This window comes from Amphiura filiformis, chromosome 4 (assembly GCF_039555335.1).
Source record: "Amphiura filiformis chromosome 4, Afil_fr2py, whole genome shotgun sequence".
Lineage (NCBI taxonomy): Eukaryota > Metazoa > Echinodermata > Ophiuroidea > Amphilepidida > Amphiuridae > Amphiura > Amphiura filiformis.
The window spans coordinates 59522873-59547488 of record NC_092631.1 but is presented as its reverse complement, the minus strand read 5'-3'; the positions used below and the strand labels follow the sequence as shown (position 1 = coordinate 59547488).

At 37.7% G+C, this 24616-nt stretch overlaps 1 protein-coding gene across 1 annotated transcript; it reads right to left on the bottom strand.

Moving 5' to 3' along the window:
• Positions 1-684: 684 nt before the first annotated feature.
• Positions 685-24415, bottom strand: LOC140151141 (cytochrome b-c1 complex subunit 2, mitochondrial-like). Its single transcript, XM_072173361.1, has 12 exons — positions 24317-24415; positions 23051-23125; positions 13409-13558; positions 12371-12492; positions 11952-12076; positions 10643-10798; positions 8991-9083; positions 8170-8375; positions 6876-6956; positions 6000-6076; positions 4979-5132; positions 685-2682 (listed from the first exon to the last, which is right to left on the bottom strand). The coding sequence occupies exons 1-12, from the start codon at positions 24359-24361 to the stop codon at positions 2596-2598; spliced, it is 1371 nt and encodes a 456-aa protein (XP_072029462.1). The 5' UTR covers positions 24362-24415; the 3' UTR covers positions 685-2595.
• Between the last annotated feature and the right edge of the window lie 201 nt (positions 24416-24616).

The window sequence follows — 24616 nt, the reverse complement described above, 5'->3', positions numbered from 1 at the left end:
ATAGGGGCAAGGACTACAACTACTGCACTGAAAATTCAGCAACTCAAGGCAAGTAGTTATTGATCAAATATTGGTTTTCCCTCATTTTTGACTGTAACTCCACAACTGTTGTCTGTGTTGAAATAACATTTCCAGTGTTTCAGTAGTTGTAGTCCTTGCCCCTATAATATACATATCTTACTTGTCACCAATGCACTATACTTTTTGAGAAAAATGCAAAAATAGGCACAAAATTGGGCAGGGGTGTAGTACCCCTTAAACTACATAATGGGTTTGGAAAATACTACCACCTGTCATAAAAAAACCCAAAAACAAAAAAACAAAACAAAAACAACAACAAAAACAGAGTACAATGACCTTTAGTATTAAATGGTATATTTTTACAATGAACAAATCAAATTAAAAGAGTGGTTTTCCAACACTCACCCACTCCACTTTGACCCATTATGAGAAAAGTACCTTTTGCAATACCATTGTGACTCGATATCAGGGTTTGAGGACTGAGTGAGTTGTGGGAAAGTAAACCAGATTCACCAGGCTAAAGATATGGGGAACTGAATGGGTTTTAAAAAAAAGCCAGTAAGTCTTCCTTTCCAGATTTCATTATGATATTTAATAAAATATTTTCTTTGAATGCACAACACATTCACAACAATAAGAAATCAAACCCTTCAAACTCATTCATTCATGTTGAAAGTTATTTTTCATTTTAATTTGTCAAACAAATAAACTTGTTTTTCTTCAATCTACATCACTCATAACCTTAATTATTACAAGTCAAAAATACAACAATTTATTTTCAGTTAAAACATTTGCAATTCTGATAAGAGAGAAAAGCACACAATGCAACATCACATTTTTTCTCTGCATATGTCTACTTGGTCAGGGTTTAAAGGTAATATTTTAATATCATACACACAAACCTATAAATACATCACCTGACCAAGGTTCAAAGGTCACCTATATACTACGTGAATAGTCTCTAACCAACTGCTTGGATCACTTGGTTATCAGTACACTCAGTCTTCACACACTTCATTGACCTTTGCACCCTGGTCATTGTGTACTTGCGGGCACCAAAGTATGCAAGGAAGGATGTAGCCATGATATTTGAGATAAAACTTTCAGTTTCAACGTGGAGTGGATTATATTCCGATAATGACCTTTGATACAATACTGCAACTGATGTTAGTATAGATAAGACAATGAGCAGCTGATAAAACAATAAATGGGCAAACACGTGTTATAATCCCACCAATGTTATTGTGCAATCTTTATACTATGTGTGTATCTAGCATGGCTTAGTCTGAAAGGCTGTTGATAGATAGCAACACATAAGATGACTGGGATGATTATATCTACACTCTGCCTGACACCAAATATCGGTTATTCCTGTTGAAATCCATACGCCCCTATGGAAGACATGACCGTAATCTCCCATACAGGTAATATGGATTTCTGCATTTGAAATCTACACCAGTGAGCAATTAAGGTTATGTCTTCCACTGGGGGTGTATGGATTTCAGCTGGAATAGTCTTCTTATGTAGGCCCTGGATATTATTATAAATGGAAGTTTGAACCAAATGATATAAAGTTGTGCATAAATGATGTTTTATGGCCAACTTTTCATGCCTAATTCTCGCAAGAGGCAACTCTGAAAGGTTGAGCATTCTTACATACATTAAGGTGGTGGTTATATGGTGTCAAAGCCATCTTCAATTTTTACTGATAAAATAAATCATTGATACTTATATTTCTTACGGTTTGTGGGCAATAAAATTGTTATCAACATCACATCAACTTTCTATATTAAGACAAGCTGGTTTATAGGTTTCAATTGCATCTAATACACTGGTCTGATACACAACCAGCGAGCAGTCAACGGGCTATTCCAGCTGAAATCCATACACCCCCTATGGAAGACATGGCCCTTATCTCCCACAGGGAGTGTAGATTCCAAATGGAGTCACCCATTCAGGTAATCCCATTTCAACTCCACACTCCCTGTGTGTGAGATACAGGGGTGCATGGATTTCAACTAGACTAGCCCAATTAAATAATTAGGATTTGGAACATCTTTCTTCTTTCAAACAACTCAAAATATACAGTTTCTTCTTTTCTTAAGTATTTCATTTCCAACATGCTTCAATTTTTTGTCATTTTACAGAATGAAAACAGTAAAAACAAGGACCGACCTTTATAAGCACAGAGACAAAGGGAGGAAATTATTTATAAATATCAAAGTTCTGTCATTCCCAAAACACTTTGCAGTATAACTTATCGCAGGCCTCTTAATAATTTATTGCATACACATGCAAGTTATTGTATGTTTTGGACTTTTTTGTCTGGAACTCCGTTACCAGCTTGCAGACAATCTTTGACAAGAAAATAACTGCAGTTTTACAACTATCCAGTGTAATTGCCCATTCACATATGGTATCATTTTCAGGAAGGTTTGTAAAAAATACTGCCTGAAGTATACTGGTTAATTTTACACTGCTACATCAGTTTTCATTCTGTAAAATACAATAGACACTGTAATACCTTACAATAAAATTATATTTGCGGCTAATTTTCTAGATATTGTGTTCACATCACATCAACTGGTCCATGTAAGGTGTTTGGCCTAGGTTCCCGCTTGCTGCCATGCATGGTTTTCCGTTAAATACTTTCTTCGCCAGCTGTTGAAACACACAAAAGAATTAGAAAAAGAAATGGTAACATGGTCTCATATTTTTGGTACAAGAATATTGCCGACTTGTGTTAAAGACACTATTAGCAATTCTGTAAATCAGAAAATCTAAAGATCATCAAAAATATTGTTGTGTGCATTTTTGTCACAAATATAGCTGCGCTAACATACTCTGTTAAGTGCTTACACCAAACACAATGAGGGTACAACTTAACATTTTAAGTCAATATTGAATAAATTTGTCAAAACGCCCACTCACTTAAATCTACACACAATAAACCTTTTCCAATCAATTGGAAATGTTCGCAAAACCAGGCCACATACACCAGGTGCAATAAAGTGTACTACAGAGCATAAGGATGCTCGCGTAAATTCAGTTAAAGCCATATTATAACATTTCCAGAAATAGAATTGTATTTTCTTGGTATAAAATATTAGTTTTCACTGTCAGATATGTCCTCTTTTAATTTGGGCCCAAACAGATGAGGCAATACAAAGAAAATCGCTATTTAATTTGATATGTCACAACTGCCCCCACGCCACGTATGTACTGTGTACGTTCGACTAATATTTCCATCATCATAATCAGGGGTAGCACTAGGTTTTAAAACCAGGGGTTCTCAGAACCCCTGAACCCCCTGAAAGTGTTAAAAATATGCGCTCAAATCCTAAAATGAGGGGTTCTCTAATCTGTTAAGTATTGAATGTACCATTTTTATATGTATCAGTATCAGATTTTGTGATTTTGGCTATAATGATGTGTTACCGGTACCATTGGTATAATAGTTGTTTTGATCTCGCTTTTCACGGCACGATTCTCGCCTGTAACCAACTATCTCGCTTTTTAAGAACGTTCCCGAGCAGTTTACTTACTATAAAAGTGTTGCTTTATGCCATAAAAGTTCGCGAATTCCACAAAATGCAGTTCAACTTCGCAAAGTGCAGAATTCAACACCATTGGCACCACATGGAAGCAATGCTTTACTCAATAAAAATGACATTTCATTGCAAATGAGTTCAAGTTTAGGCCAAATATTATGATATTTATTGGATTACTGGAGTATAATGACTATAAAACATAATTCAAGGGCAAATTTTTGTCATTTTTTTCTTCTACGGCCGATCATTTCACTGATGGCATATCTCTACACACCACCCACAAAGCATTTCTTTCCGATCCTAGAATTAGAAATTACCAACTCACGTACGTGTGTCATCATTCAGTACTGCAATAATACATCAGCAGTGATTCTAGACAATATCGCAATCTGTGTAATTATGCCGGTGGTGTGTATTTTATTTCTATTTTTAAATTATGTTACAATGCTACGGCGACTTCAATTCAACATTTATGTTACATTGCATTTTATGTTACATAATTTCTGGACGGGCCGTAAATATTGGAGATCGAAGCTTTTATTTTTCTTTCACATGTTTTCATTTTTCTGCGGCATGAAAACCCCTGAACTGATATGCAAAAATGAATATATGCGCCCAAACTTAAAAATATGCGCTGTACGCGCAGAAACGCAGGTTAGCGCGACCCCTGATCATAATCAAACAACAGTTCCTGCTTTTTATTCAAAATCTCGAATTTTGACAAAACTACCGCACCTCAAGTCTTGATTTTTGCAGGGTATGTTAGTTTACTAAAGTACCTAACAATTGTGTCAAAAACAGAATTTTGAAAAATATTGAGGGCATCCTCCTCAGCAAATGATGGCTTTGTGGCCGAGTGGATAAGGTGCCCGACTCATAATACATAGGTTGTGAGTTTGAGCCCCTTTCGTGCTAACGTGTTGTGTCCTTGGGCAAGGCACTTTATCCTCATTGCCTACTGGGGGATGAGGTTGGGTTGGATTGGATGTTTGTATAGTTGTTTGTTTCAATGTTGCAATATTGGCGCTGATTAAACTGCTGCCTGCAAATTGCATTGTGTCTGTTTAGTTGTGTTTAATGTACAATTCTAGTAATTTGACCTGCGGGTCACCATTAGAGTTTGAAATAAAACCTTCCTTTAATACTCACCAGTGATACCTAATACGCAGACCACAACTATGCATTAGTGCTGTGCCAAACAGCTGCGTGATGACAAAAATAATCACCCTCTTGGGACATTCAAACTCCCGAAGGTTTCCCAGTCTGGAAAATGATATTTTCATTTTCCCAAGATTTTAATTTTCCCTGAGTGTCTAGGAACCCTGTCATTAAATACATGCCAAATTCTACCAACAGGTGGTGGATAAACTGGTCAACATACATACAGACAAACATAGAACTCTTACCTTGAGGGTGTCATCAGCTGTTATGCTATCAATTTGTTGTGCTAGGTCTGCTGGGCTGCTGTAACTACCTAGGTTCAATGCCTGTACAGCCAAATCTTCAAATAGCGTATCTTGATTTTCTGAGTTCATTAGCACTGCTGCTTTAAATTGGTTCCTGGGGGAAAAACACAACACAAAACATCAGCTGGAAACATGTGGTACAATGCTAGTACATGAGGCTAAATGTTGATTTATGGGCAATTGTGTCTCATATTTTGATTTTTCATATTACAAAACCAACATTTCTTGACCCTGACCTGACAAATTCATACATCATAATGGATGACATACTTCTTCAGAGTGATTGGTATCCTATCATCCTCTCAGTGGGGGTGTGTTCTTGGAGAGAATCCATGGGGAAAGCCGAGTTACCAACAGCAGAGAGGATAAAGGACACCAATCACTCTGAAGAAGCATGTCATCCATGACATACAAATCTGTCAGGTCAGTTGGTGTATAAATCTTGTTCTTGTAATATGAAAACTCCCAAAATATTAATTATCTACAAACTATATAGATGAACCTCTTCACAAATTAACTGTTTTAACTTCGTTGAAATATCGTTGAATAGATTCATCAGGTTTAGTTTTGTCAAACAAAAATCTAAAATGCTTATCAAATATGTTTACAACTCTTTTCTGCAAACTGGCAATTGTTAATGAGCCCTGGTCACAACTATAAGCCATTCCAGTTGAAATAAATACATACACCCCCTATGGACGACATGACCTTAATCTCCCACACAGGGAGTGTAGATTACAAATAGAGTAACCCATTCAGGTAACCTCATTTGAAACTCACACTCCCAGTGTGGTAGATAAAGATTATATCTTCCATAGGGGGTTTATGGATTTCAACTGGAACATCCTTATTTTAGACACCCTTTGATCTTACAGAATCACAAGCTTTTCTAGAATATAGACGTGTCTAGAGATACCCCACTGGGATTAAGATGGTTTACAGAAGCTACACAAATACTCACTTTGCTCTCTCAAAATCTTTGGATGAAATATTGCCCTTGGTGACCGCTCCAAATTCTTTCATCATACCCTTGAGAACCTGATGGGATAGAAATACATGTAAAGAATTACATTTCATCAGCAAAACATTGGTGACTTAGACCAATCCAGTATTGTGAAAAAGTGAGCATCCAATGGAATGTTCTTCAACATGTAGCAAGCTGCCTAATGCTGAAAATCTTTATCTATCTTATGTTGCTGATCTTCATAACGATCTACCAAAAAATATTTCAATGGACTTTTCTGTGGTCCCAGCATAGAATAAACTTATGCAAGAAGGCTTTTTGTACACCTATTCATTTTTGTATTCTGGCAAAGTGTTTAGAGATTAAGAGATGAATTCGTCCATGTAGCTGTGTGTTTGAAGGGAGACTAAGAGATGAATTCCCCTGTGTAGCTAAGTGTGTGAAAGAAGGGAGATTAAGAGATGAATTTGTCCGTAGTGTAGCTGTAGGGAAATTAGATTAATTCACCTGTGTAGCTGGGTAAACTGGGGATGGACTAGCACTGATTTGAAAATAATTATAACTGAATCGGGATCGGATTGGACAGATCTGTAAATTTTGAAATCAGAGATCGGCACTGTCGATCTTGGGCTGGATTGGCGAACACTAAAGATATCATGATACTTGAATAATGTACTTGTACAGTATATTCTGTATTTCTTAAAATTAATTTGGCAAATGGCAAACTGTTTATGCACTCAAATATATGAAATGAAAGAATCTGACTTAAGTCAATTTCTGCTAAAATAGGGTTTCTTCAAAATCTCAAACTTTTCATACCATACATTATATTGCACTTTACAGTAAGATCTAATTTAACATAAAATAACTTACTCCATCCATATCTTCAGCGTTTGCTACAGCAAACACACCAAATGCACCAGCATCACTGTATGCGAGGTTGAAACAACTGGCCTGTAAGGGAATAACACCAACAAAATGTTATAACATCATTCATCTGAACCTTGTATCAAAATTGTATCATTATTTACTGTGCATCTTGCAAACCATGCATGTACAGGATCTGTTTGACCTTCTGCGTGTACAACAAGATTCTTTATGAGTCATGAACTGGATTTGAACGAACTTATTGAACCTAAAATTTGTGATCACATTATCTGTACCTCTTACAAGTCAAAAACTGTACCAACATTTCTGAAACTAATTTTCACCTCATTCAAGGTAGGGAAAGTGAATCTTGGAAAAGATGACTTGTTCTAATCACAGATGTATTTTCAAGTTATTTCTTGAGAGCTTTTCGACACCTGAAAATTAATTTTATTCAATGGGACGAAAAAAGAACTTTGTGCAAGAAAACAGTCTGAAGATGGATACACATAAATTTACCAAATAGGTAAAAAGGCGATAAAATTTCATCTTTACCAGAACAAATTTCATTTCATCTCAATTCCCATCACTAATTAAAATTCATACACTCCTATATCAAAGCAGGCAATTAGAAAAGCTGTTAGAAAAGTACGAAACATGCATTGATTGTGTATATTGTGCACTCTGCGTACTACGCGCAGTGTTTCGCACGCTTTCGCGCCACATAGGATTGATTCATTTTACGGGCGGGTTGATGCATTTATATTTGGTTCTATTTTCCAACATTTTTAGCGATAATTTGTTATATAAAAAAAGTAAAAATCACATGTTTTTTTTCTTCTCGTGTATGAAATAGATTAATAAACCTTATTACTTCTTGCTCGAGAAATTAGACAAAATAATGCACTTGCGCTGATGTTGATGCATCTAATGCACTCCCCCCTTCGGAGCTCGTGCATTAGACGCATTAACATCAGCGCGCGTGCAATATTTTGTCTAATTTCTCTCCCAATAAGAAATACACGTTCATTAACCTATAATTATGATTTTTTTTAAATATCTGATTCAGTATATTAAAAACAATTTTGTCTATGACAAATGAAATGTATATGCTCAAGCATTGGGTAATTCTAGTTAAAATCTATACACCCCCATTTGAAATTCAAACTCCCCGTGTGGAAGATTAACATTATGTCTTCCACTGGGTGTTAGTATTTTAAATGGAACAGCCCATTTCCAGCAAGTGAAATGTCCAAATCAAAGATTTTTATCTTCCATATAGTCATCACACACAACTTACCGAGAATGGAAGTGAGGTAGCTTTGCCAGCTCCTTGAGTGAGTTTGGATGCAGCCTGGTTACTGCCCCACTTGATGTATGGTCCGGCTCCCATCATATGTTGTAGAATACCTAATGCGAGGGCGTCTTTGCTGCCTGATGCGCAACCTTCTACGGCTACGGCAGCTAGTGAAAAGTCTCCGCCACACTGGTTGCGTAACTCAGCACCTGAAGTGCATCAGAAAGAGAATTATGTTCCATAATGGTAAGTTCAATGGATAATTTCAGAGCAAGATCATACATATCTTATCACAATATTGAACCATTTTGACACCTGAAGACACATAAGCCTATAAACAATTGTGTTTACTTTATCCATTCCACAGTATAGTGCAATATTGCATACCAATACAAACCTCATACACAGATTTTGTCTTCTGACTGCATTATTACAGCTCATAAATATTCATGAGCTAATCATGCTAATTCATTGGTCAATTACAAACGACTGACTATTTCTCTGTGTGTTAATATATTTGCCTATTTTCCTGCATCACCACAGTCAAAAGTATGGTGCAATAAAACAAATACTCAAATGGTTTCTATTGGGGAAACAGGGCAACTCTTGCACTTTCAGGCATTATTTTCAGTTGAGTTTGTGGCCATACTGTAATCATGAATTTATGTACCAAAGTAATATACATACACAATACTGTTACAAATTGCACTTCAAACATCACAATGTATGTGCAACAGTCCAAATTTGATTGTCACAGTGTTCCACACAGAGCCAATAACTCGTACATTTATGAAAAAAAAAGCCCTTTTACACATGCTACTTACCACCTGTGAATGTCGCTGCTTGCTTCACAGCCCCACTGCCTGTTCTGGCTTCAAACTGTTCTGCAAGTTTTGTCAATTCACTGTGATCCACACCTGCAAAGGTACAATGGAATTTTACTATAAATAGGGGAATGTTGTATGTATCTATCTATCTATGTATGTATCGTGAATAAAGGCTCCGTCAGTTTCGATCTAAATGTCGCCAAATTCATACGGGAGATCGAGGAATATACCGAAACGGTTATGCGAAAATTTGGTTGAAAACGGTCAAGAACTGTCTGCAAAAACAGTGAAAATTTGGGTAAAAACGGTGTTTTTGTTATGAAAATCGGTAACCAGCCTACGCGTCACTGCAGCTGGCAGGCAGCAGCGTCGACGCTGCGTATGTAATGCGTGACTACGCCAATGCTCGCAGAACGGCGGTGCAGAGCCACGGGACTTGCGAGCCAGAGACCAGTGGACGGACATGATAAAAGAAGGAAAAATAAAGGATAAAAAGGTACATGGACGGGTCCAGGGATTCTGTCCGCAGACACGCTATGAGAGGACGTAATAAAAATACGAGAAAAAGATGTATGTTTATAAACAACATGAAGCGGTACTATAAAGAAAAATGAGATTAAAATGAGGACAAAAAAGGTACGAGTAATAGGCCAACGGGTTAAAGTAACTAAATGAAACGGGAACGAAACAAAGAATGAAAGGAACTAATCAGGAAATGTAAGAAAAAAATAAGCTAAAATAATAAGAACAGAATTAAATAAAAAACATGAAAACGGGAAATTAAAAAAAACTAAAAGGGAAATGTAAGAAAGAATGGATTTAGAAAATAATGGGAACGTGGTTAAATAAATAAATAACATGGAAACGGGAAATCACAAGCTAAGCAGAAGAAACTAATAAAGAAAATGTAAGAAGAGACAGATTTAGATAAATAAAATGTACCCTTTCAATGATTCTACCTGTTCTGTAATTCTTCCTGTTATAGTGAACGCTCCCGTTTACTCATGTAGCGGGGATCCGCGCGAAGCGCAGGTATCCCGCTAGTTTAGATAATTTACTAAAAGATGATATGTATGTGTAGTTTAAAATAAGGAAACAGACAGTTTGTTCGCACCGGGTGAAAATTTGGATTTAGGGCACTTTAGGATAGGATAAGGTTTAAAGTTATGGTAAGGATTAGCATTAGGGTTATTGTTAGGAAGGGGTAGGCTAAGGCTAGGGACAGAGTTAGGATTATGTCTGAGTCAGGGTTATATCTAGGAATAAGGTTAGGGTTATGTTTAGGCTTAGGGTTAGGATTAGGTTTGGGCGACATTTGGGGTAAAGCTAAAGATTAGTGTTTACAATGACTCTTACTAGCTTTTCAGACTAATGAACCTTAGGGCTATCAAAAATAAACCATCTCAGCCATAAGACAGCGAATTTTAATTTTAATTTCATACAGCTGAAAAAAAAATGACCACAACGCAAAATCTGGGTCAGTCGGGCCTGTAGAACAGGGTTTTTCCTGTCGCTTAATCACAAAGCAATCATTACACACTATACGCAATTGAAAACATTTACTTTTATGTAAAGACCCAGTGTATGATTATTTTTAAAGCTATCATAACCAGACTTAGTTAAACTGCAAGCCAATAAGTGAAACTTACCAACTCCTACAAGTGCCATATTGCCTGCAGTGTAGTGTTGCTGTACATACTCCAATAGCATGTCGGTACTGTGGTTGCCAATCATATACTCTGGAGCATAAGCTGATCGACCCAACGTTTCACGGAAAGCGGCGCTATGTACATCATCCATTACTCCTAGATTTGTTTTAAGGTATAAACATTTTGAAGGCATCAGAAAATGATTTCACAAGGTAATCACTGGTTATCAAAAGTTAGTATGAAATGTACCAACATATTACAAACTCAATTTGTGTGCATCTCTTTTTACTTCTTCACAATGAATTTCTCATACTCTTGCTCCCTCCCATTCCATCACTAGTTCCCCACTGTCTCTGCTCACCAACTATTTCTAACTTCCTCTCTCCGACTCTCTCTCTCTCTCTACACCAGTTTTGGGTACTTGATTTTACCTAGTCATCTCTTGATTCCAAACAAAAGAGATTGGTAAATCCTGTTTATTACTGGATATTATTGTTACCAATTTTAAACACAATACTAAGCCAGTTTCTAAACCTTTTTATTTGGCTTGCAAGTGTTATACCTTCCTAATCTTGATGTTTGTTTTTTTGAGCCAGAGTCATTGCTTTCACAATGATATCACTCTACTCCTGGTCCACCACAGACGGAGCAACAAAGTTTACACCTAAGTCTTGTTATAATAGTCCAAAACACTGCCCCATTATATCCTCTATGCACAATACTATTCCAGGTGCCCATTTCACAAAGACTTCTGATCGATCTTACAATTGATTCAATAAACCTTTTCAGGAGCGATTTTATGAAAAGCAATGATCATACGTAACCATCAAAATACAAACATGTGTATCCAACCAATCCATTTCTGGCGGTTTTGAACAAGTATTTGCCCACTCAGTAAGAGCAACACTGCACATGATTGGTGTGAACAATCATACCATACCACATGCTCATCAAACGCAATGTCGCCACTGTGTTATGAGCATGTGGTGTATTTGTTTACCGCACATGACACCTTTTCAAGCTAATTTTGTAAATTTCTGATCAGCTGCTGAAAAGCTCTATTGCCTATTCCAGTTGAAATCCATACACTCCATATGGAAGACATGACCTTAATCTCCCACACATGGAGTGTGAATTTCAAATAGGGTTACCTGAATGGGTGACTCCATTTGAAACTCTCCACCCCCTGTCAGCGATTTTATAGGTCATGCATTCCTTAGGAGGTGTATGAATTTCAACTGCAATAACCCATTCTATCAGTACATATCTAATCCCCAACAGTTTGTCCTTCTGCCCTTTAGAAACTTACTAAGTGGTAGCTGGTCCTTGATTGTGGCCAAGTCAAATGTCAACCTGCCTTTGTTTTCCCTCAGTTCCCATCTTCTGAATTCTTGACCATTGGTGATGGTATTTAGGTAGTGCACGCCAGTGTCACTGTCAAAAGCAAATGGTATAAATATTAATTTCAATGAACCTGTTTTCCCTGTCAAATTTCCATATGGCTGCCACCAGTTTTTGAGTTATTTGTGATATATTTATCTATTTATAACATAATATTTATTTTGACACAAAGCTTTATTTTGGCAGTCCCAATTCTTCATGGATGTCTAAAATGTTGGCCTTATTATGACCCTGCTGTATGTATCATCACTGAATCAACCTCCTTTAAAACAGTTGACAAGACAACTTGACAGATTTCATTTTTTAGCCTTATACTATGATACTTACACTGCGTCTCTCATACAGCGTACAGTGTAGATCTGATGTTCTCTCGTTGTAGAGGTTTCCAGACTGGCTGCTACATCTTCTAATCCCCTTGTAATAGCAAATCCTGTGGCATGCTTGGTGCTCTAGGAAAGCAAACAAAATACTCACTCTGTCATTCAGTGCAAGAAATAATAACTTTTAAAGTAGATATTGCATTGTTCGTAATAAACGCCCCTTGCTCTGATGAACCATTTCAATGAAAAAGTGATCGACATGCAGAAATGTCCATACCATATCATGTGAGTACGCTTTATCTGGCATTGACTGCATGTCCGATATCGCAAAATTACATGGACGAAAACCTCAACTTCCATCCAGTTTATCGGCAAATTGCTGTAGATTTTCATTTAGGGAACTTAAGTAGGCCTACACCTGCATTTTTTAAAGTGAAAATGTCCCATATTCTATTGATAAATCACTGCAAACTTATCAAGTCTTTGCACATTCAGATGTTAGACCCGGTGATCGGGTAGCAACGTAACTGAAAACTGCAGGGGTCGGGGAGTCTAGAATCTTTACTACACTAAACTCTTACTAAAACAGTTAATCATTACATTAATTTTGTAATTCAAGAGCCAGCTTTTTATTACTGCAAAACTATGAAAACAGCTAATCATTCACATAACGCCAGTCTACTAATCACAAGTGCAATGTACACACCCCCACCCACCCCCATTTGTGTACATAGACATCAAAAGGAGGCACTTGTCAGCTCCTACATGTGCCGCTTTTTACAAAATAGCGATGAATAAATACCAGACTCATCTCAAGTGTAAGTCACTTAAAATCATCCCCAGGTTACATGGTTTAGGAATATAGAGAACATTCCTAAACCACATGACTTGGGATGATTTGAAGTGACCTCCACTTGAGATGAGTCTGGTATAATTCCTAGCTATGATGTCAAAAGAGACACATGTAGCAGCTAACAAGAGCTGCCTTTTGATATGAATGTACAATATATATATACAAAGACGGATCAATCAGCAGTGTACTTACCAGGTCTGCAAAGGACCTGAGACAGTGAGATATCCCCAGGTTGTCAGTCGTCTCATGGCGTGGTCCTGCGTTGACGACCACCCCTATTCTTGAAATTGGTGAATAGTTTTCTAGGGATGCTACTGTTAAGCCACTGCCTAATTTGGATACCTAGCAGTTAGGCAATGAAACAAACATAGAATTATTAATTAATGATCAAGCAATCATTATGAGTTGAGGTCAATATAATGGTTACTGTACTCAGTGTAAATTTAGGATGTACCTTCGTGTACATGTAGGCCCTACATTGTAGGGCCTTTATATCCATTGCCAATACCAGGACTGGAGTGGATCATATTTTTAGCATAATTTATGAGCTTTTATCATCAATTTGTTACATTTTTATTCATCGCAGGAACCTGACACTTTCATGAGGTACAGGTTATGGATGTCATTTCACTTAGCATTTCTGCAAATTAGCTCATGCAAATTAGAGTGGCTAGACAATATAATACATTTAGAACATATTGGAAATACTCTGACCAAGTTTCAAGACAAAAATATACTAAATAAAAGCACCCTGAACATTTATACATTAACCCTAACCTCCTACCTGGTTTTTCACAGTAGCCACCAGGGCAGACAAAACAATACAATACAATTTCACTTAAACTCTACACCATACAAAAGCATACAAATTTGCTTACAGACTTGCAACAAATTATAACCACTACACCATACAAAAGCATACAGGCATTTAAGTGGGAAACTACTACACCATACAAAACCATACAGGCATTAGAAGTAGTAAACTACTGCACCATACAAAACCATACAGGCATACAGGCCTAAAAATGATAACCACTACACCATACAAAACCATACAGGCATTTATAAACTAGTAAACTACTACACCATACAAAACAACACAGACATTCACCTAGTAACTACTACACCATACAAAACCATACAAAGGTATTCCAGTAAGTAACTACTACACCATACAAAACCACACAGCTGAATTGAGCTGATGCAAAACCATGCAGGGATTCCTAATGGTAACTACTACACCATACAAAACAATACAAAGGCTAACCCCTACAGTAGCAATATCCCTAGCCATTTTCTTTCTACTGTAATGTGTAGCTGATAAGCCACGGCACAATTAGGGTCATATTTATACCGTAATGTCTAGCTGATAAGCCACAGTGCAACTAGGGTCATATATTATACTGTAATGTCTAGCTGATAAACCACAGCGCAACTAGTTGTAAATACTATGTAGGCCTACTGTGTCAGTGAAATAAGCTGCAGGACTTTTGATGTTTTATGTTAATTATTTGTGTGTGTGGTGTTTTTTTTGGGGGGGGGTAATTAATTTGTAATTAATTCAAATTTAATACGTAATACTGTATCTAAAAGTTTATTATGCTCCATTTTTTATTTTGTAAATTGTTTTTGTAGCCCCAACCTGAAAATTTGAACCAGAATTACTATTTTTGGATTTGTTTGACCTATAAAACAATTTATTTTGGTAGAATCAGCAAGTTCATTATACTTCCTTCTGACATCCTCATTGTTATACTAAGTACACCAAATTCTAGTGTAGTAAATCGTTCAGGTGTTATAATGGTATTAGTGACCACTAACTTACATACTAGTATTTTGTAAGAAGGGAAAGAACAGCATCTCAATAATAAGATGTAATCTTCTCTGGTTAAATCCAGATCTTAAAAGTCTTGCTTCCTTCAAAAGAAAGATTATGATTTATTCAGTGATTATGATTTAAATTTTACAGTCTAATTATTTTGCATTATGTTTTTTGACATGTAGGCCTAAATCTATAGACCTAAATTATATTTACACTAGGAAATCCCTTCATGTTTGTTTACACTAAAAAGAAGACAATTATAATTTAACTGCTCCCAATTGTAGAGTGTCAACATTTTTAATATAAGCATACATGGCTTTAGAGGCAAAAGGACTGAAACCTTACGCTCTCTCATTCAAAAGGCTAGTGGGAGGGGTGGTTTTTTTGGTTTTTTTTTTTTTTGATTTTTTGTGTGTTTTTTTTCTTTTCCAAATCTTTGTTTTTCAAAAGTTTAAACATTAGGCCCCCTTGACCTTAAATGTTCATGCCAGTGCCTGTGACAGCGCTAGCATAAAATCATCTTGTAAACCGCACATCCCATTAGGGTGAGCACTAGACGCATACGTTCCAAGCATAGGACACAAGGATGAGGCCTTCTAAGCGTGAAGCCTCCAATCCGCTTTGTATCGCTGGGGAACTTGCGTCTTCCATGTGCAGGGTGTGCGGCTGGCACTTGCTCGCTGTGGGCGTCCATGATAAAATGATTTCCACTATATATTTTCCACTGTTTATATAGGCATTTCTCCTGCCATATGCTAATTTTCAAGGCATGTGATGTGTAGCATAAAAGAGTAGACCCTTTCCCACTATGCTAATTTTCAAGTCACCTGATACATTCAATTCAATGTTATTCTGTAAAATGAAAGACCCATTCCCGCCTTATGCTAATTTTCTTCAAGTTACATGATTTATTCAATTGAAAACATGTAAATTCAAATTCTTCACTGAATTCAATCTATCATGTGACTTGGAATGGCGGCAATGATTACATAACCATTGCCGCCATTCCAAGTCACATGATACATTGATGATTTACATGTTTAAAGCAGATTTACATGTTAAAGAACAATGTTATTTAATTATCATCCCAATTTGCATATAAGCGGAAAATAGTCCAATAGCAATGCAGGATACATCATGTGACTTAAAATGGCGGGGAAAAAAGTATATATATAGGGGTCCCAAGCTCAAAATCATTCCCTTTCTTCGTGACTCTCATCCAGTCAAGATGTCTGCACGCTGAGCTTAGAGACTTGCAATCAAACTTGCATGACAACGAGCAGGAGATATTCCTGGATGAAGTTCTAGGAAAAGCGAGAGAAGAGAGTGAAGAGAAGTCGAGAGGAAAGGGCAATGGAAGATGTGAGCGAAGAGGAAGAAGCTTCTCAGGTGGAGAAGAGGAAAAGAAGAAGAAGAAGCAGGAGGCATGCTCACGCTCACAAAATCAAAGATCCATGGGATCATAGAGACTGCGAAGTCTAAAGAAGATCAGGAGGAGGAGGATCGAGAAGAAGTGCTGCAAATTGGGCAGCCATTAGGAGATACTAGCGATTCTGTCCCTGGTGAGAGTTCAATGGCTAAGAAGCTTAAGAAGAAGACAAAGAAGATGAAGAAGACGAACCGCCAGCCACAGAGTCTGAAACTGAAGAGCTGGATCTGCCTGCTAAGAAGGCTAAGAAGAAAACAAAGAAGACGAACCGCCAGCCACAGACTATGAGAGTGAAGAGGTGGATCTCCCTGCTACAAATATTCCTCTGCGAACACAACCGAAGAAAAAAAAGAAAAGAGTTGTTCCACCAGCATCTTCTGTCCACGTTAGTGATGACAATGACTGGACGGCAGAAGGGAGCCATGTGAAGGTCGAGGACTTTAATGGGCCGACACCAAGGGGACCAACCTTCAAAATCACCCCTACATCTTCACCAGCAGAGCTTTTTTTAAGATTTTTTCATCTTGGCTATTTATAGAGATAGCCAAGTGGACCTCAAGCTGCTGAAGAGGGCCGGGTTCAGACCTACAACAGAAGCCGAGGTTCGAGCTTATTTTGGCCTGAGAATTGTGATGGGCTTGGTTAAAGTCCCAACACAAAAAGACTACTGGTCTACACACCCAGCCTACCACAACCAGCTGGTTTCGAGGACTATGACTAAGACAAGGTTCGAGAGAATCTCACAATGTCTGGCGTGCCAGGATCCAGATGAGTCCCCTGACAATATAGAAGATAAATCTCACCGCTACTGCAGTAAGAAGGCTCATCCTCTGTTTCATATTCAGAATGTCTGGGACGAGGTGAACAGAAACTGCCTCACGCCGCTTCAATCCGCATCAGACCTCGCTCTGGATGAGGCCATGGTTAAATATAAGGGGTTTCTTGCATGGTGTAAGAAGTTTTTATGCCTTTGAAGCCTATTAGAGCTGGATTTAAGCTGTATGCGATCTCAAGAGTCGGCATCTGGATACATGTGTAATTTCATGATCCATCCAACATCTCCAACCAATACAGCAGTGACGATGAAGGAGATTGTTATGGAGGTAACAAGTCCATATCTGGACGTCTTCCATCGATTTTACACAGACAAGCTGTACACTAGCGTGGCTGTGGCTGAAGAGCTTCTACAAAAGAAGACATACATCACTGGCGCTGTGAAATCGAACAGCAAGGGGCTGCCACTGGCTCTATCCAACAGTGTCAAGAACCCAGACCACAAGACCATCGCCGCCATGGCAAAGGCAGATCGGGGTCTCTTCTATGGCAGACAGAAAGGACAGCTGACCTGCGTGATATGGAAAGACAGCAAGGTGGTGCAGTTTCTGTCAACTGCTCATCAACTATATGGCCAACCTTCGGACACCCTGACACGAAAGGTAAAGGAAGCTGGGCAACAGAAAGCGAGTACAGAAGGCGATTCATGCACCTCGACAAGCAATTAGTTACACAAAAAACATGGGTGGAGTTGATCGGCATGATCAACTGAGATAAATACCACACATGCGCCCGAAGTCGCAGAAATGGTGGAAGCAACTTTTATTCTTCCTCATGGATGCAGCCCGAGTGAATGCCTACATCTGTTTTAAGTTGAGCAGAGAGGCTGCAGAGGCAGCTGCTGCAACAAGGCGCACACAACCAGCAGGGACTTCTAGAAGTTGTAGCGCCCATCTAGAGCTAACAGTTCTAGAGATGGATAACGACTCTGATTCCGTCAGCATTGATTCTCAGGCCTCATCAGGTGATTCATCGGACAGCGATGCCGATGATTTCGGGAGCTCATCTCATGCTGACTTCACACTTGATCTTGCGGTTGGGCTGATCGCTGGATTTGCCGAGGGCATGCCTCAAAAACAACAGCGGGCATCCTCTGTTGCACCAGTTGCGGCTGCAAATGCTCACGGTGGTCATGGTGGTTTAGTAAAGATGGACGCCGAGTATCCGAAGAGATGCTGCTGGTGCAAAAGGTGGGCAAGACGACCAAATCAGGAAATCCTATAGTCTCACGATTTGGTTGTGCTGTTTGCAATGTGCATTTCTGCAAGGGAACACAATGCTACCAGCTCCATCATGATGCTCCTTGGCTGGATGTTGAGACTACCTCTGAAGAGTCAGATTAAATGTGATGGAAGAGTTAAGAGGGTCAGTCATTCCACAGTGCCTACTGGTTAAATGTGGACTGCTCCAGGACTGAGCGTTGTGTGTCAGGTCGTCTCAGTGGGAGGAGACAGGTCAGCTAATCTTTCCTTTTACTTGTTCTCATTTCTTCACCAAATCAACTCCAGTTGGCAAGGGTTAGTTGTGATTCCAGAGCTACATGGTAGGGTTAGAGGCGCTGGATGCTGTCAACTTACTACAGACTAGTTTGGTCATTTGGATCTTCCATTTGACGTTGACCGGCGTATCCCCATATGGGCAAAGTGTCTTGCTTTGTCAATTTATAACCTAGAATGGGTGCCAACTGGTGCTTGATCTTCTTTTATTAGCTGACCTGTCTGGTGCATCCTTCATCTTTAGGCCATAGTCATGCCACAATTTGTATTTTTGGCCACTTCTTTTTCTGTATTTGGCAAAATAATGTGCTGTTTTTTCATAGCTTACTGTGGCATGCATGTATATATATTATTGTACCCGGTATTTAAAAAAGGTTATTAATTGTCTTGGGGGACTTAGATGTGCGTTCGTCTTGCCTAAGCGCCAAGACAGTTCTTAGCTAAAAAAAAAATAAAATAAAATAAAAAAATGTGCAAGTGATAGATTGTCCTGGGGGACTTGGATGTACCCTTGCCTAAGCACCAGGACAGTCTTGATGCCACCAAAAAAAGCACAAAAAAAAAAAAAATCCAAAAGATGGGGATCAAGGTAGAAGCGTTCCCGCTCGCGGTTCCCGAGAAGTTCATAAGGCAGTATAATGAACTTGCCGATTCTACCCCAAAATTAATTGATTAAAAAAAAAAATCAAACAATTATCCAAAAATAGTATTCTGGTTAAAATTTTCGGGTTGGGGCTACAAAAACAATTGACAAAAAGTGAAGCATAATTTACTTTTTAATATAATAAAAGAATTAATTACGAATTAATTACCACAAAAAAAAAAAAAAAATCACAAATAATTATATGACATTTTTTATAACATCAAAAGTCCTTCAGTAGCTTATTTCAATGACATTGCATAGTATTCTAGTTGCACTGTGGTTCATCCGCTAGACATTACAGTAAAATATATGACCCTAGTTGCACTGTGGTTTATCAGCTGCACATTACAGTATAATATATGACACTAGTTGCACCCTGGTTTATCAGCTAGACATTACGGTATAATATATATGAAACTAGTTGAGCTGTGGCTTATCAGCTAGACAATACAGTATAATAAATATGTCCCTAGTTGTGCTGTGGTTTATCAGCTAGATATATTGGTGTAACCCAACCGACCCTAAAATTAGGCCCGACCCTAGAGGGTTTTTTTTTTTTTCATTTTTATTCAATTCAATTTATTATTTTTTATTTTTTTTTTTATTTTTAGGCGTAATATATGATCCTACATATAGTATTACCACACCATACAAATCATACAATTGGTGAACTTGTTTGTTACTGGACCATACAAAATCATACAGTTTGATTTGTGCAGAGTACTACACCATACAAAACAATACACAACTTTCACTATTTTCTGTTGTATTGTTTTGTATGGTGTAGTGGTTACTGCATGGGTCCATATCAATACACACAGAGCCAAATATCATTTCAGTACTACACCATACAAAACAACACAACAGTGAAACATCTGGTTCTATACCATGGCCTACAAAACAAGACACAGCTAATATATGTTAAACACTACACCATACAAAACCATACGGTTGGTGAACATGTAACTACTAGACCATACAAAAGCATACAGTTTAATTTGTGTGTGTAGAATACTACACCATACAAAACCATACACTATTTTCTGCTGTATGGTTTTGTATGGTGTAGTGGGGTTAGGGTTAACTTTTATTTTAGTTAAATAAATATAAAATGTACAGTATATGAAAACCGTATGTTCGTTTTGCTTCAAACAAACTGCATATTGTAACGGGACCGAGCTTGCCCATAATACTTTTGTAAACGACTGATGGAGAAGACTAGCCTTCCAAATATACAAGTGGTTGCGTAGTATCAAAGACTAGAATTCTCCCAAGATATGTGGAATCAGTGATGTATGAATGAGAAGTAACAGGTAAAATGAGACTTGACAATTCTGTTTTATATTTGCTTCTTTTGTTATATCTTGTATTGTTATTTTGCTTTCATATTTGTCTTATCACATATCACATTTCATAAATACAAGTAAAACATTGGTAAATACACAATCTCTGTTGACGATCATGACGATATTCAGTATTTCCTTATTTCTTTCTTTTAAATCCAAATAAATTACCAATAAATGCTGCCGAACAGTACATACTATCTGCTTGAATAATCGAGAAGCATAAAAATACAATTTAATCAAGAATCTCTCATCACATGACATAGTCATAGGCTAGGCCAAGGCCTAGTAGGCCGACTACAGAGTACAGTAGGCCTATCCATTTCTGTACACCTATACGAACTTGCCATGCAACAATGAATGCACACAAAATACAGTGCATAATTTTCCATTAGACTTGAGCATGTGTGCGGCAAGTCACTTGCACAATGGGCATAGGCGCTAGGCCAAAACACCGGAGTGCATAATCACCCGGGTGTTGCCACTATTGTGGTAGCCAAGCTGCCCCTAGCTCAATCTGAGCTCCAGAGTAGGGCGTATTTGCTTTGGTTGGCAGTGCTTACCTTCAAACTGAGTGAAGGTTTGGGTGGACTATTGTCCACCAAGCAATCTGATTAATTTTCGTGCACGGCCTTTTATACTTTCCTGAACGCGTTCATGGAACCCTTTGGCGGCTGCGTTCAAAGCGTAAGCTCGTTACTATGGATATCGGCGCAGTCACTCCGCGTCAGGCGCTCACTTTCAAAAGATTTTGAACATGACGAAATTTAATAACTAGAACTGCTAGTGTTTTTAAATCAGGAATCAAACTGATGACCCCCTTTTTGACCATGTAAAACATAAAAATACTCAAAAATATCTTAAAATTCTACATCCTTAAATAATTACATCTTAAATAATCCAAAGTTTGATCAAGAAAAGTCGTTTTTAAGGAAATTTACAATCTTTAGGAAAAACTTGTTTACGTTCAGACGATTGCTGACCGGGAATTTCAAAATGACAAATCTAAAATTCTTTGAAACAACACATGAAAAACCTGAATTTTGTCCTCAATATTTACTCGTGAGCGGTATGTAAAACCTTATTTTGTTCCTGACAAAATTATTTACACAATATTATAAGATCTCTGTACAACTTCTAGCACAATAGTGAAATTTTGAAGCCAAATTCGCACGTACGACATGACAAATTTATCTGCCGTATTTTCAACCCACGGCAAAAACTGACGATCGACAGGTAGACAAATCCAAATATTTACAAAAATATACCTTGTGCAGAGCCATGCAATCATTTTTAAATGTATAATAACAATCAAAAACTACCACGAACATGTGAGTATCGTGACTTTTCTCTAAATATGAATTTGACAAGAGCTAAATTTTCGTATTTCTGCAATGGACAAACACACAGGAGGTAAGCTTAAAAACAGGCCAAAAATCTGAAATCGCATTTTGGCTCTCCGTTTCAATATCGATCAGTGTACTTTGCCATACCATACTCAATTAATTTATTTAAAATATTCTAAATCTCAAAGAATTTCTTTATTTCCAGAAAGATTCTCATATTCCAACTTAATATTTTAAATTTACAAGCCTCGCCCTGGTCAAGTTATAAGTTTGTGTGAAAATTTCACCTGAAATGTTTCAGCTGATAAATTTGGACCCTATTTATTAGTCCCTGTTGTTTAAATTGTTTATGTTAAATATTTTGTGGGTATTTCACATTAGAAATACCATTGTTACTAACTCACTACTGTTTGAAGACAAAAAAGACAATTTAAGGTGGTAGTACACCCCTTGATAAATCTGTGAAGTATTTTTGCATTTTTCTCAAAAAATAATAACACACTGGTAACAAAAGTTATGTATATTAATAGGGGCAAGGAATCCAGTTATACACTGGAATTTCAGTGACTCAAGACAAGTGGTACGTTATTTATGATAAGAAAAGAGGTACCACTAGAATGTACCTCATTTCTTAACATCTATATGAACCACTTGTCTTGAATCACTGAAATTTCAGTGAAGTGATTGGATTACTTGCCTCTATAAAATACATAACACATAACACCCGTGTGTAGTTATTTTTTGAGAAAAATGCACAATTTATCAGAGGGTGTAGTACCACCTTAAAAAAAGATTTGAGTGCAAATTTCTCACTCCACTTTTTGTCTTTCCATGGGTACCAGAGTACATGTACCTGCCGGTAAATTAGGATACCCAGTCACACAACTACCTGTGAAGTCACAGTACACACTGCTTTCTTACCTGTGCATCTTGTTTTGGTAAGGGTTGTGTTTCCCTTGTTGCCTGTGCTGCAGCTTGAGCAGACAACCACCGACGCTGAATAAAAAATGAAAAAAAAATGATTATTGTTTTCAACTCTGCTTTTTATATTGAGTTTGAACTTTTGTAACCGGCAATTTATAAATATTGCCGCATCTGCAACAAATTTAACCCCCTTACAATCAAAGTTTGACCATTACACAGTCTGACCCGCTTTTTGACATTGGGCTTGACGTAGCTGGCTGGTTAATGGTTGGGGGGTCTACTAATAATATTCCATGCAATTCTGCTGGGTTAGTATCAGTATCGGTTTTGTCGGTAGGACAGAATCACTCTCTACATTTCACCAACATTACGCACATAACTAATAAAAATGGCAAACTCGTGCAAGCATGACGTAAATTTCTGAAAGGGGTGCTAATCTAATGATGAAGGCGCTGCTTGAAGACTTTCACTGTTAGTAAATTCACAACTTCATCTAATAAGGGGTCATTTCAAATCACACACATCAATAGATTAGGCCTGTTATTGACTGTCCTATTATCGTCGATATGACCCTAAATCCGACATGTCAAAAAATAAACTCTCCTTTTTCGACACTTTACGGCACATATCAAAATGAAAAAAAAAAGAAATTTCCATGCTATTTTGTCCGAATAAGCTGACCATACGTCATACGATCAGGTTTTTATCGGAAATTACCTCTTCGCAAAATTGACCCAAACCCGGAAGTAGAACAAACCATGTCGACCAGGAAGTATGTTTACACCGGAAGTCGACAATCGTAACTCATAATATCGGCGTGATTTTAAGCTTATCTATCAACTTTTTTCAGCATTTTAAAATCTCATAAATAATTACGAGTTTCGAAACGTGTCGATTGTCATATTGAGTCGACGAAGTGTTGAATTCATAAGAAATCATGTGTCGATAACAGGCCTACAAATCATGATTTGAATTTGAGAAAGACTTTACTAATTTTAAACACAATAGATTATGTATAACAGTGAGCAGGATGTGAATCATGCAAGTTTCAGAGCTTAGCCTCATCAGAGATTGTGAATACGTGCAGAATTCGGCAGCTGTATTTTTATAAGCTTACAGATCATGATCATGGGCATAACTTGTACTAGCATTTTTACGATTTCTGTACTAGAAACAACGCCAAAAATTAAGAATCTACATTAGGCAAAGTCTGATCTCCACTAGGAAACCAAGCATTTCTTAAATAACAATAGTAAAACTTACAGAAACGCCAGCAAAAAGTGGTCGAATTCCTGAAACCGACATCATATCTGCATCGGGCAATGGCAAATGGCCGGCTTTGCGTAGGGATGGGCAAGATAGATATTTCCATGGTTATCGGTTTATCGAAAATGGAGAACGCGTAAGGGGCTGTGCAATAATTATGAGCCCTGGGCCGGGGAGGGTAAAATTGGGGGGGGGGGGCAAGAATTTTTGGCGAGCCGAAAGGGGGGGGCAAGCAATTTTTGGTCAGCCGAGGGGCAAGCGATTTTTGGCACACATTCATTCTGTGCCTTTTAAATA

Excerpts from the sequence above, each read along its gene's own strand:
- LOC140151141 (XM_072173361.1), bottom strand. The coding sequence starts at position 24,361 with ATGATGTCGGTTTCAGGAATTCGACCACTTTTTGCTGGCGTTTCT. Across the intron at positions 23,126-24,316 it reads CACTTTTTGCTGGCGTTTCT|CGTCGGTGGTTGTCTGCTCA; the intron begins GTAAGTTTTACT and ends TTTTTTATTCAG. Across the intron at positions 12,493-13,408 it reads TCAGGTCCTTTGCAGACCTG|AGCACCAAGCATGCCACAGG; the intron begins GTAAGTACACTG and ends TTGCTTTCCTAG.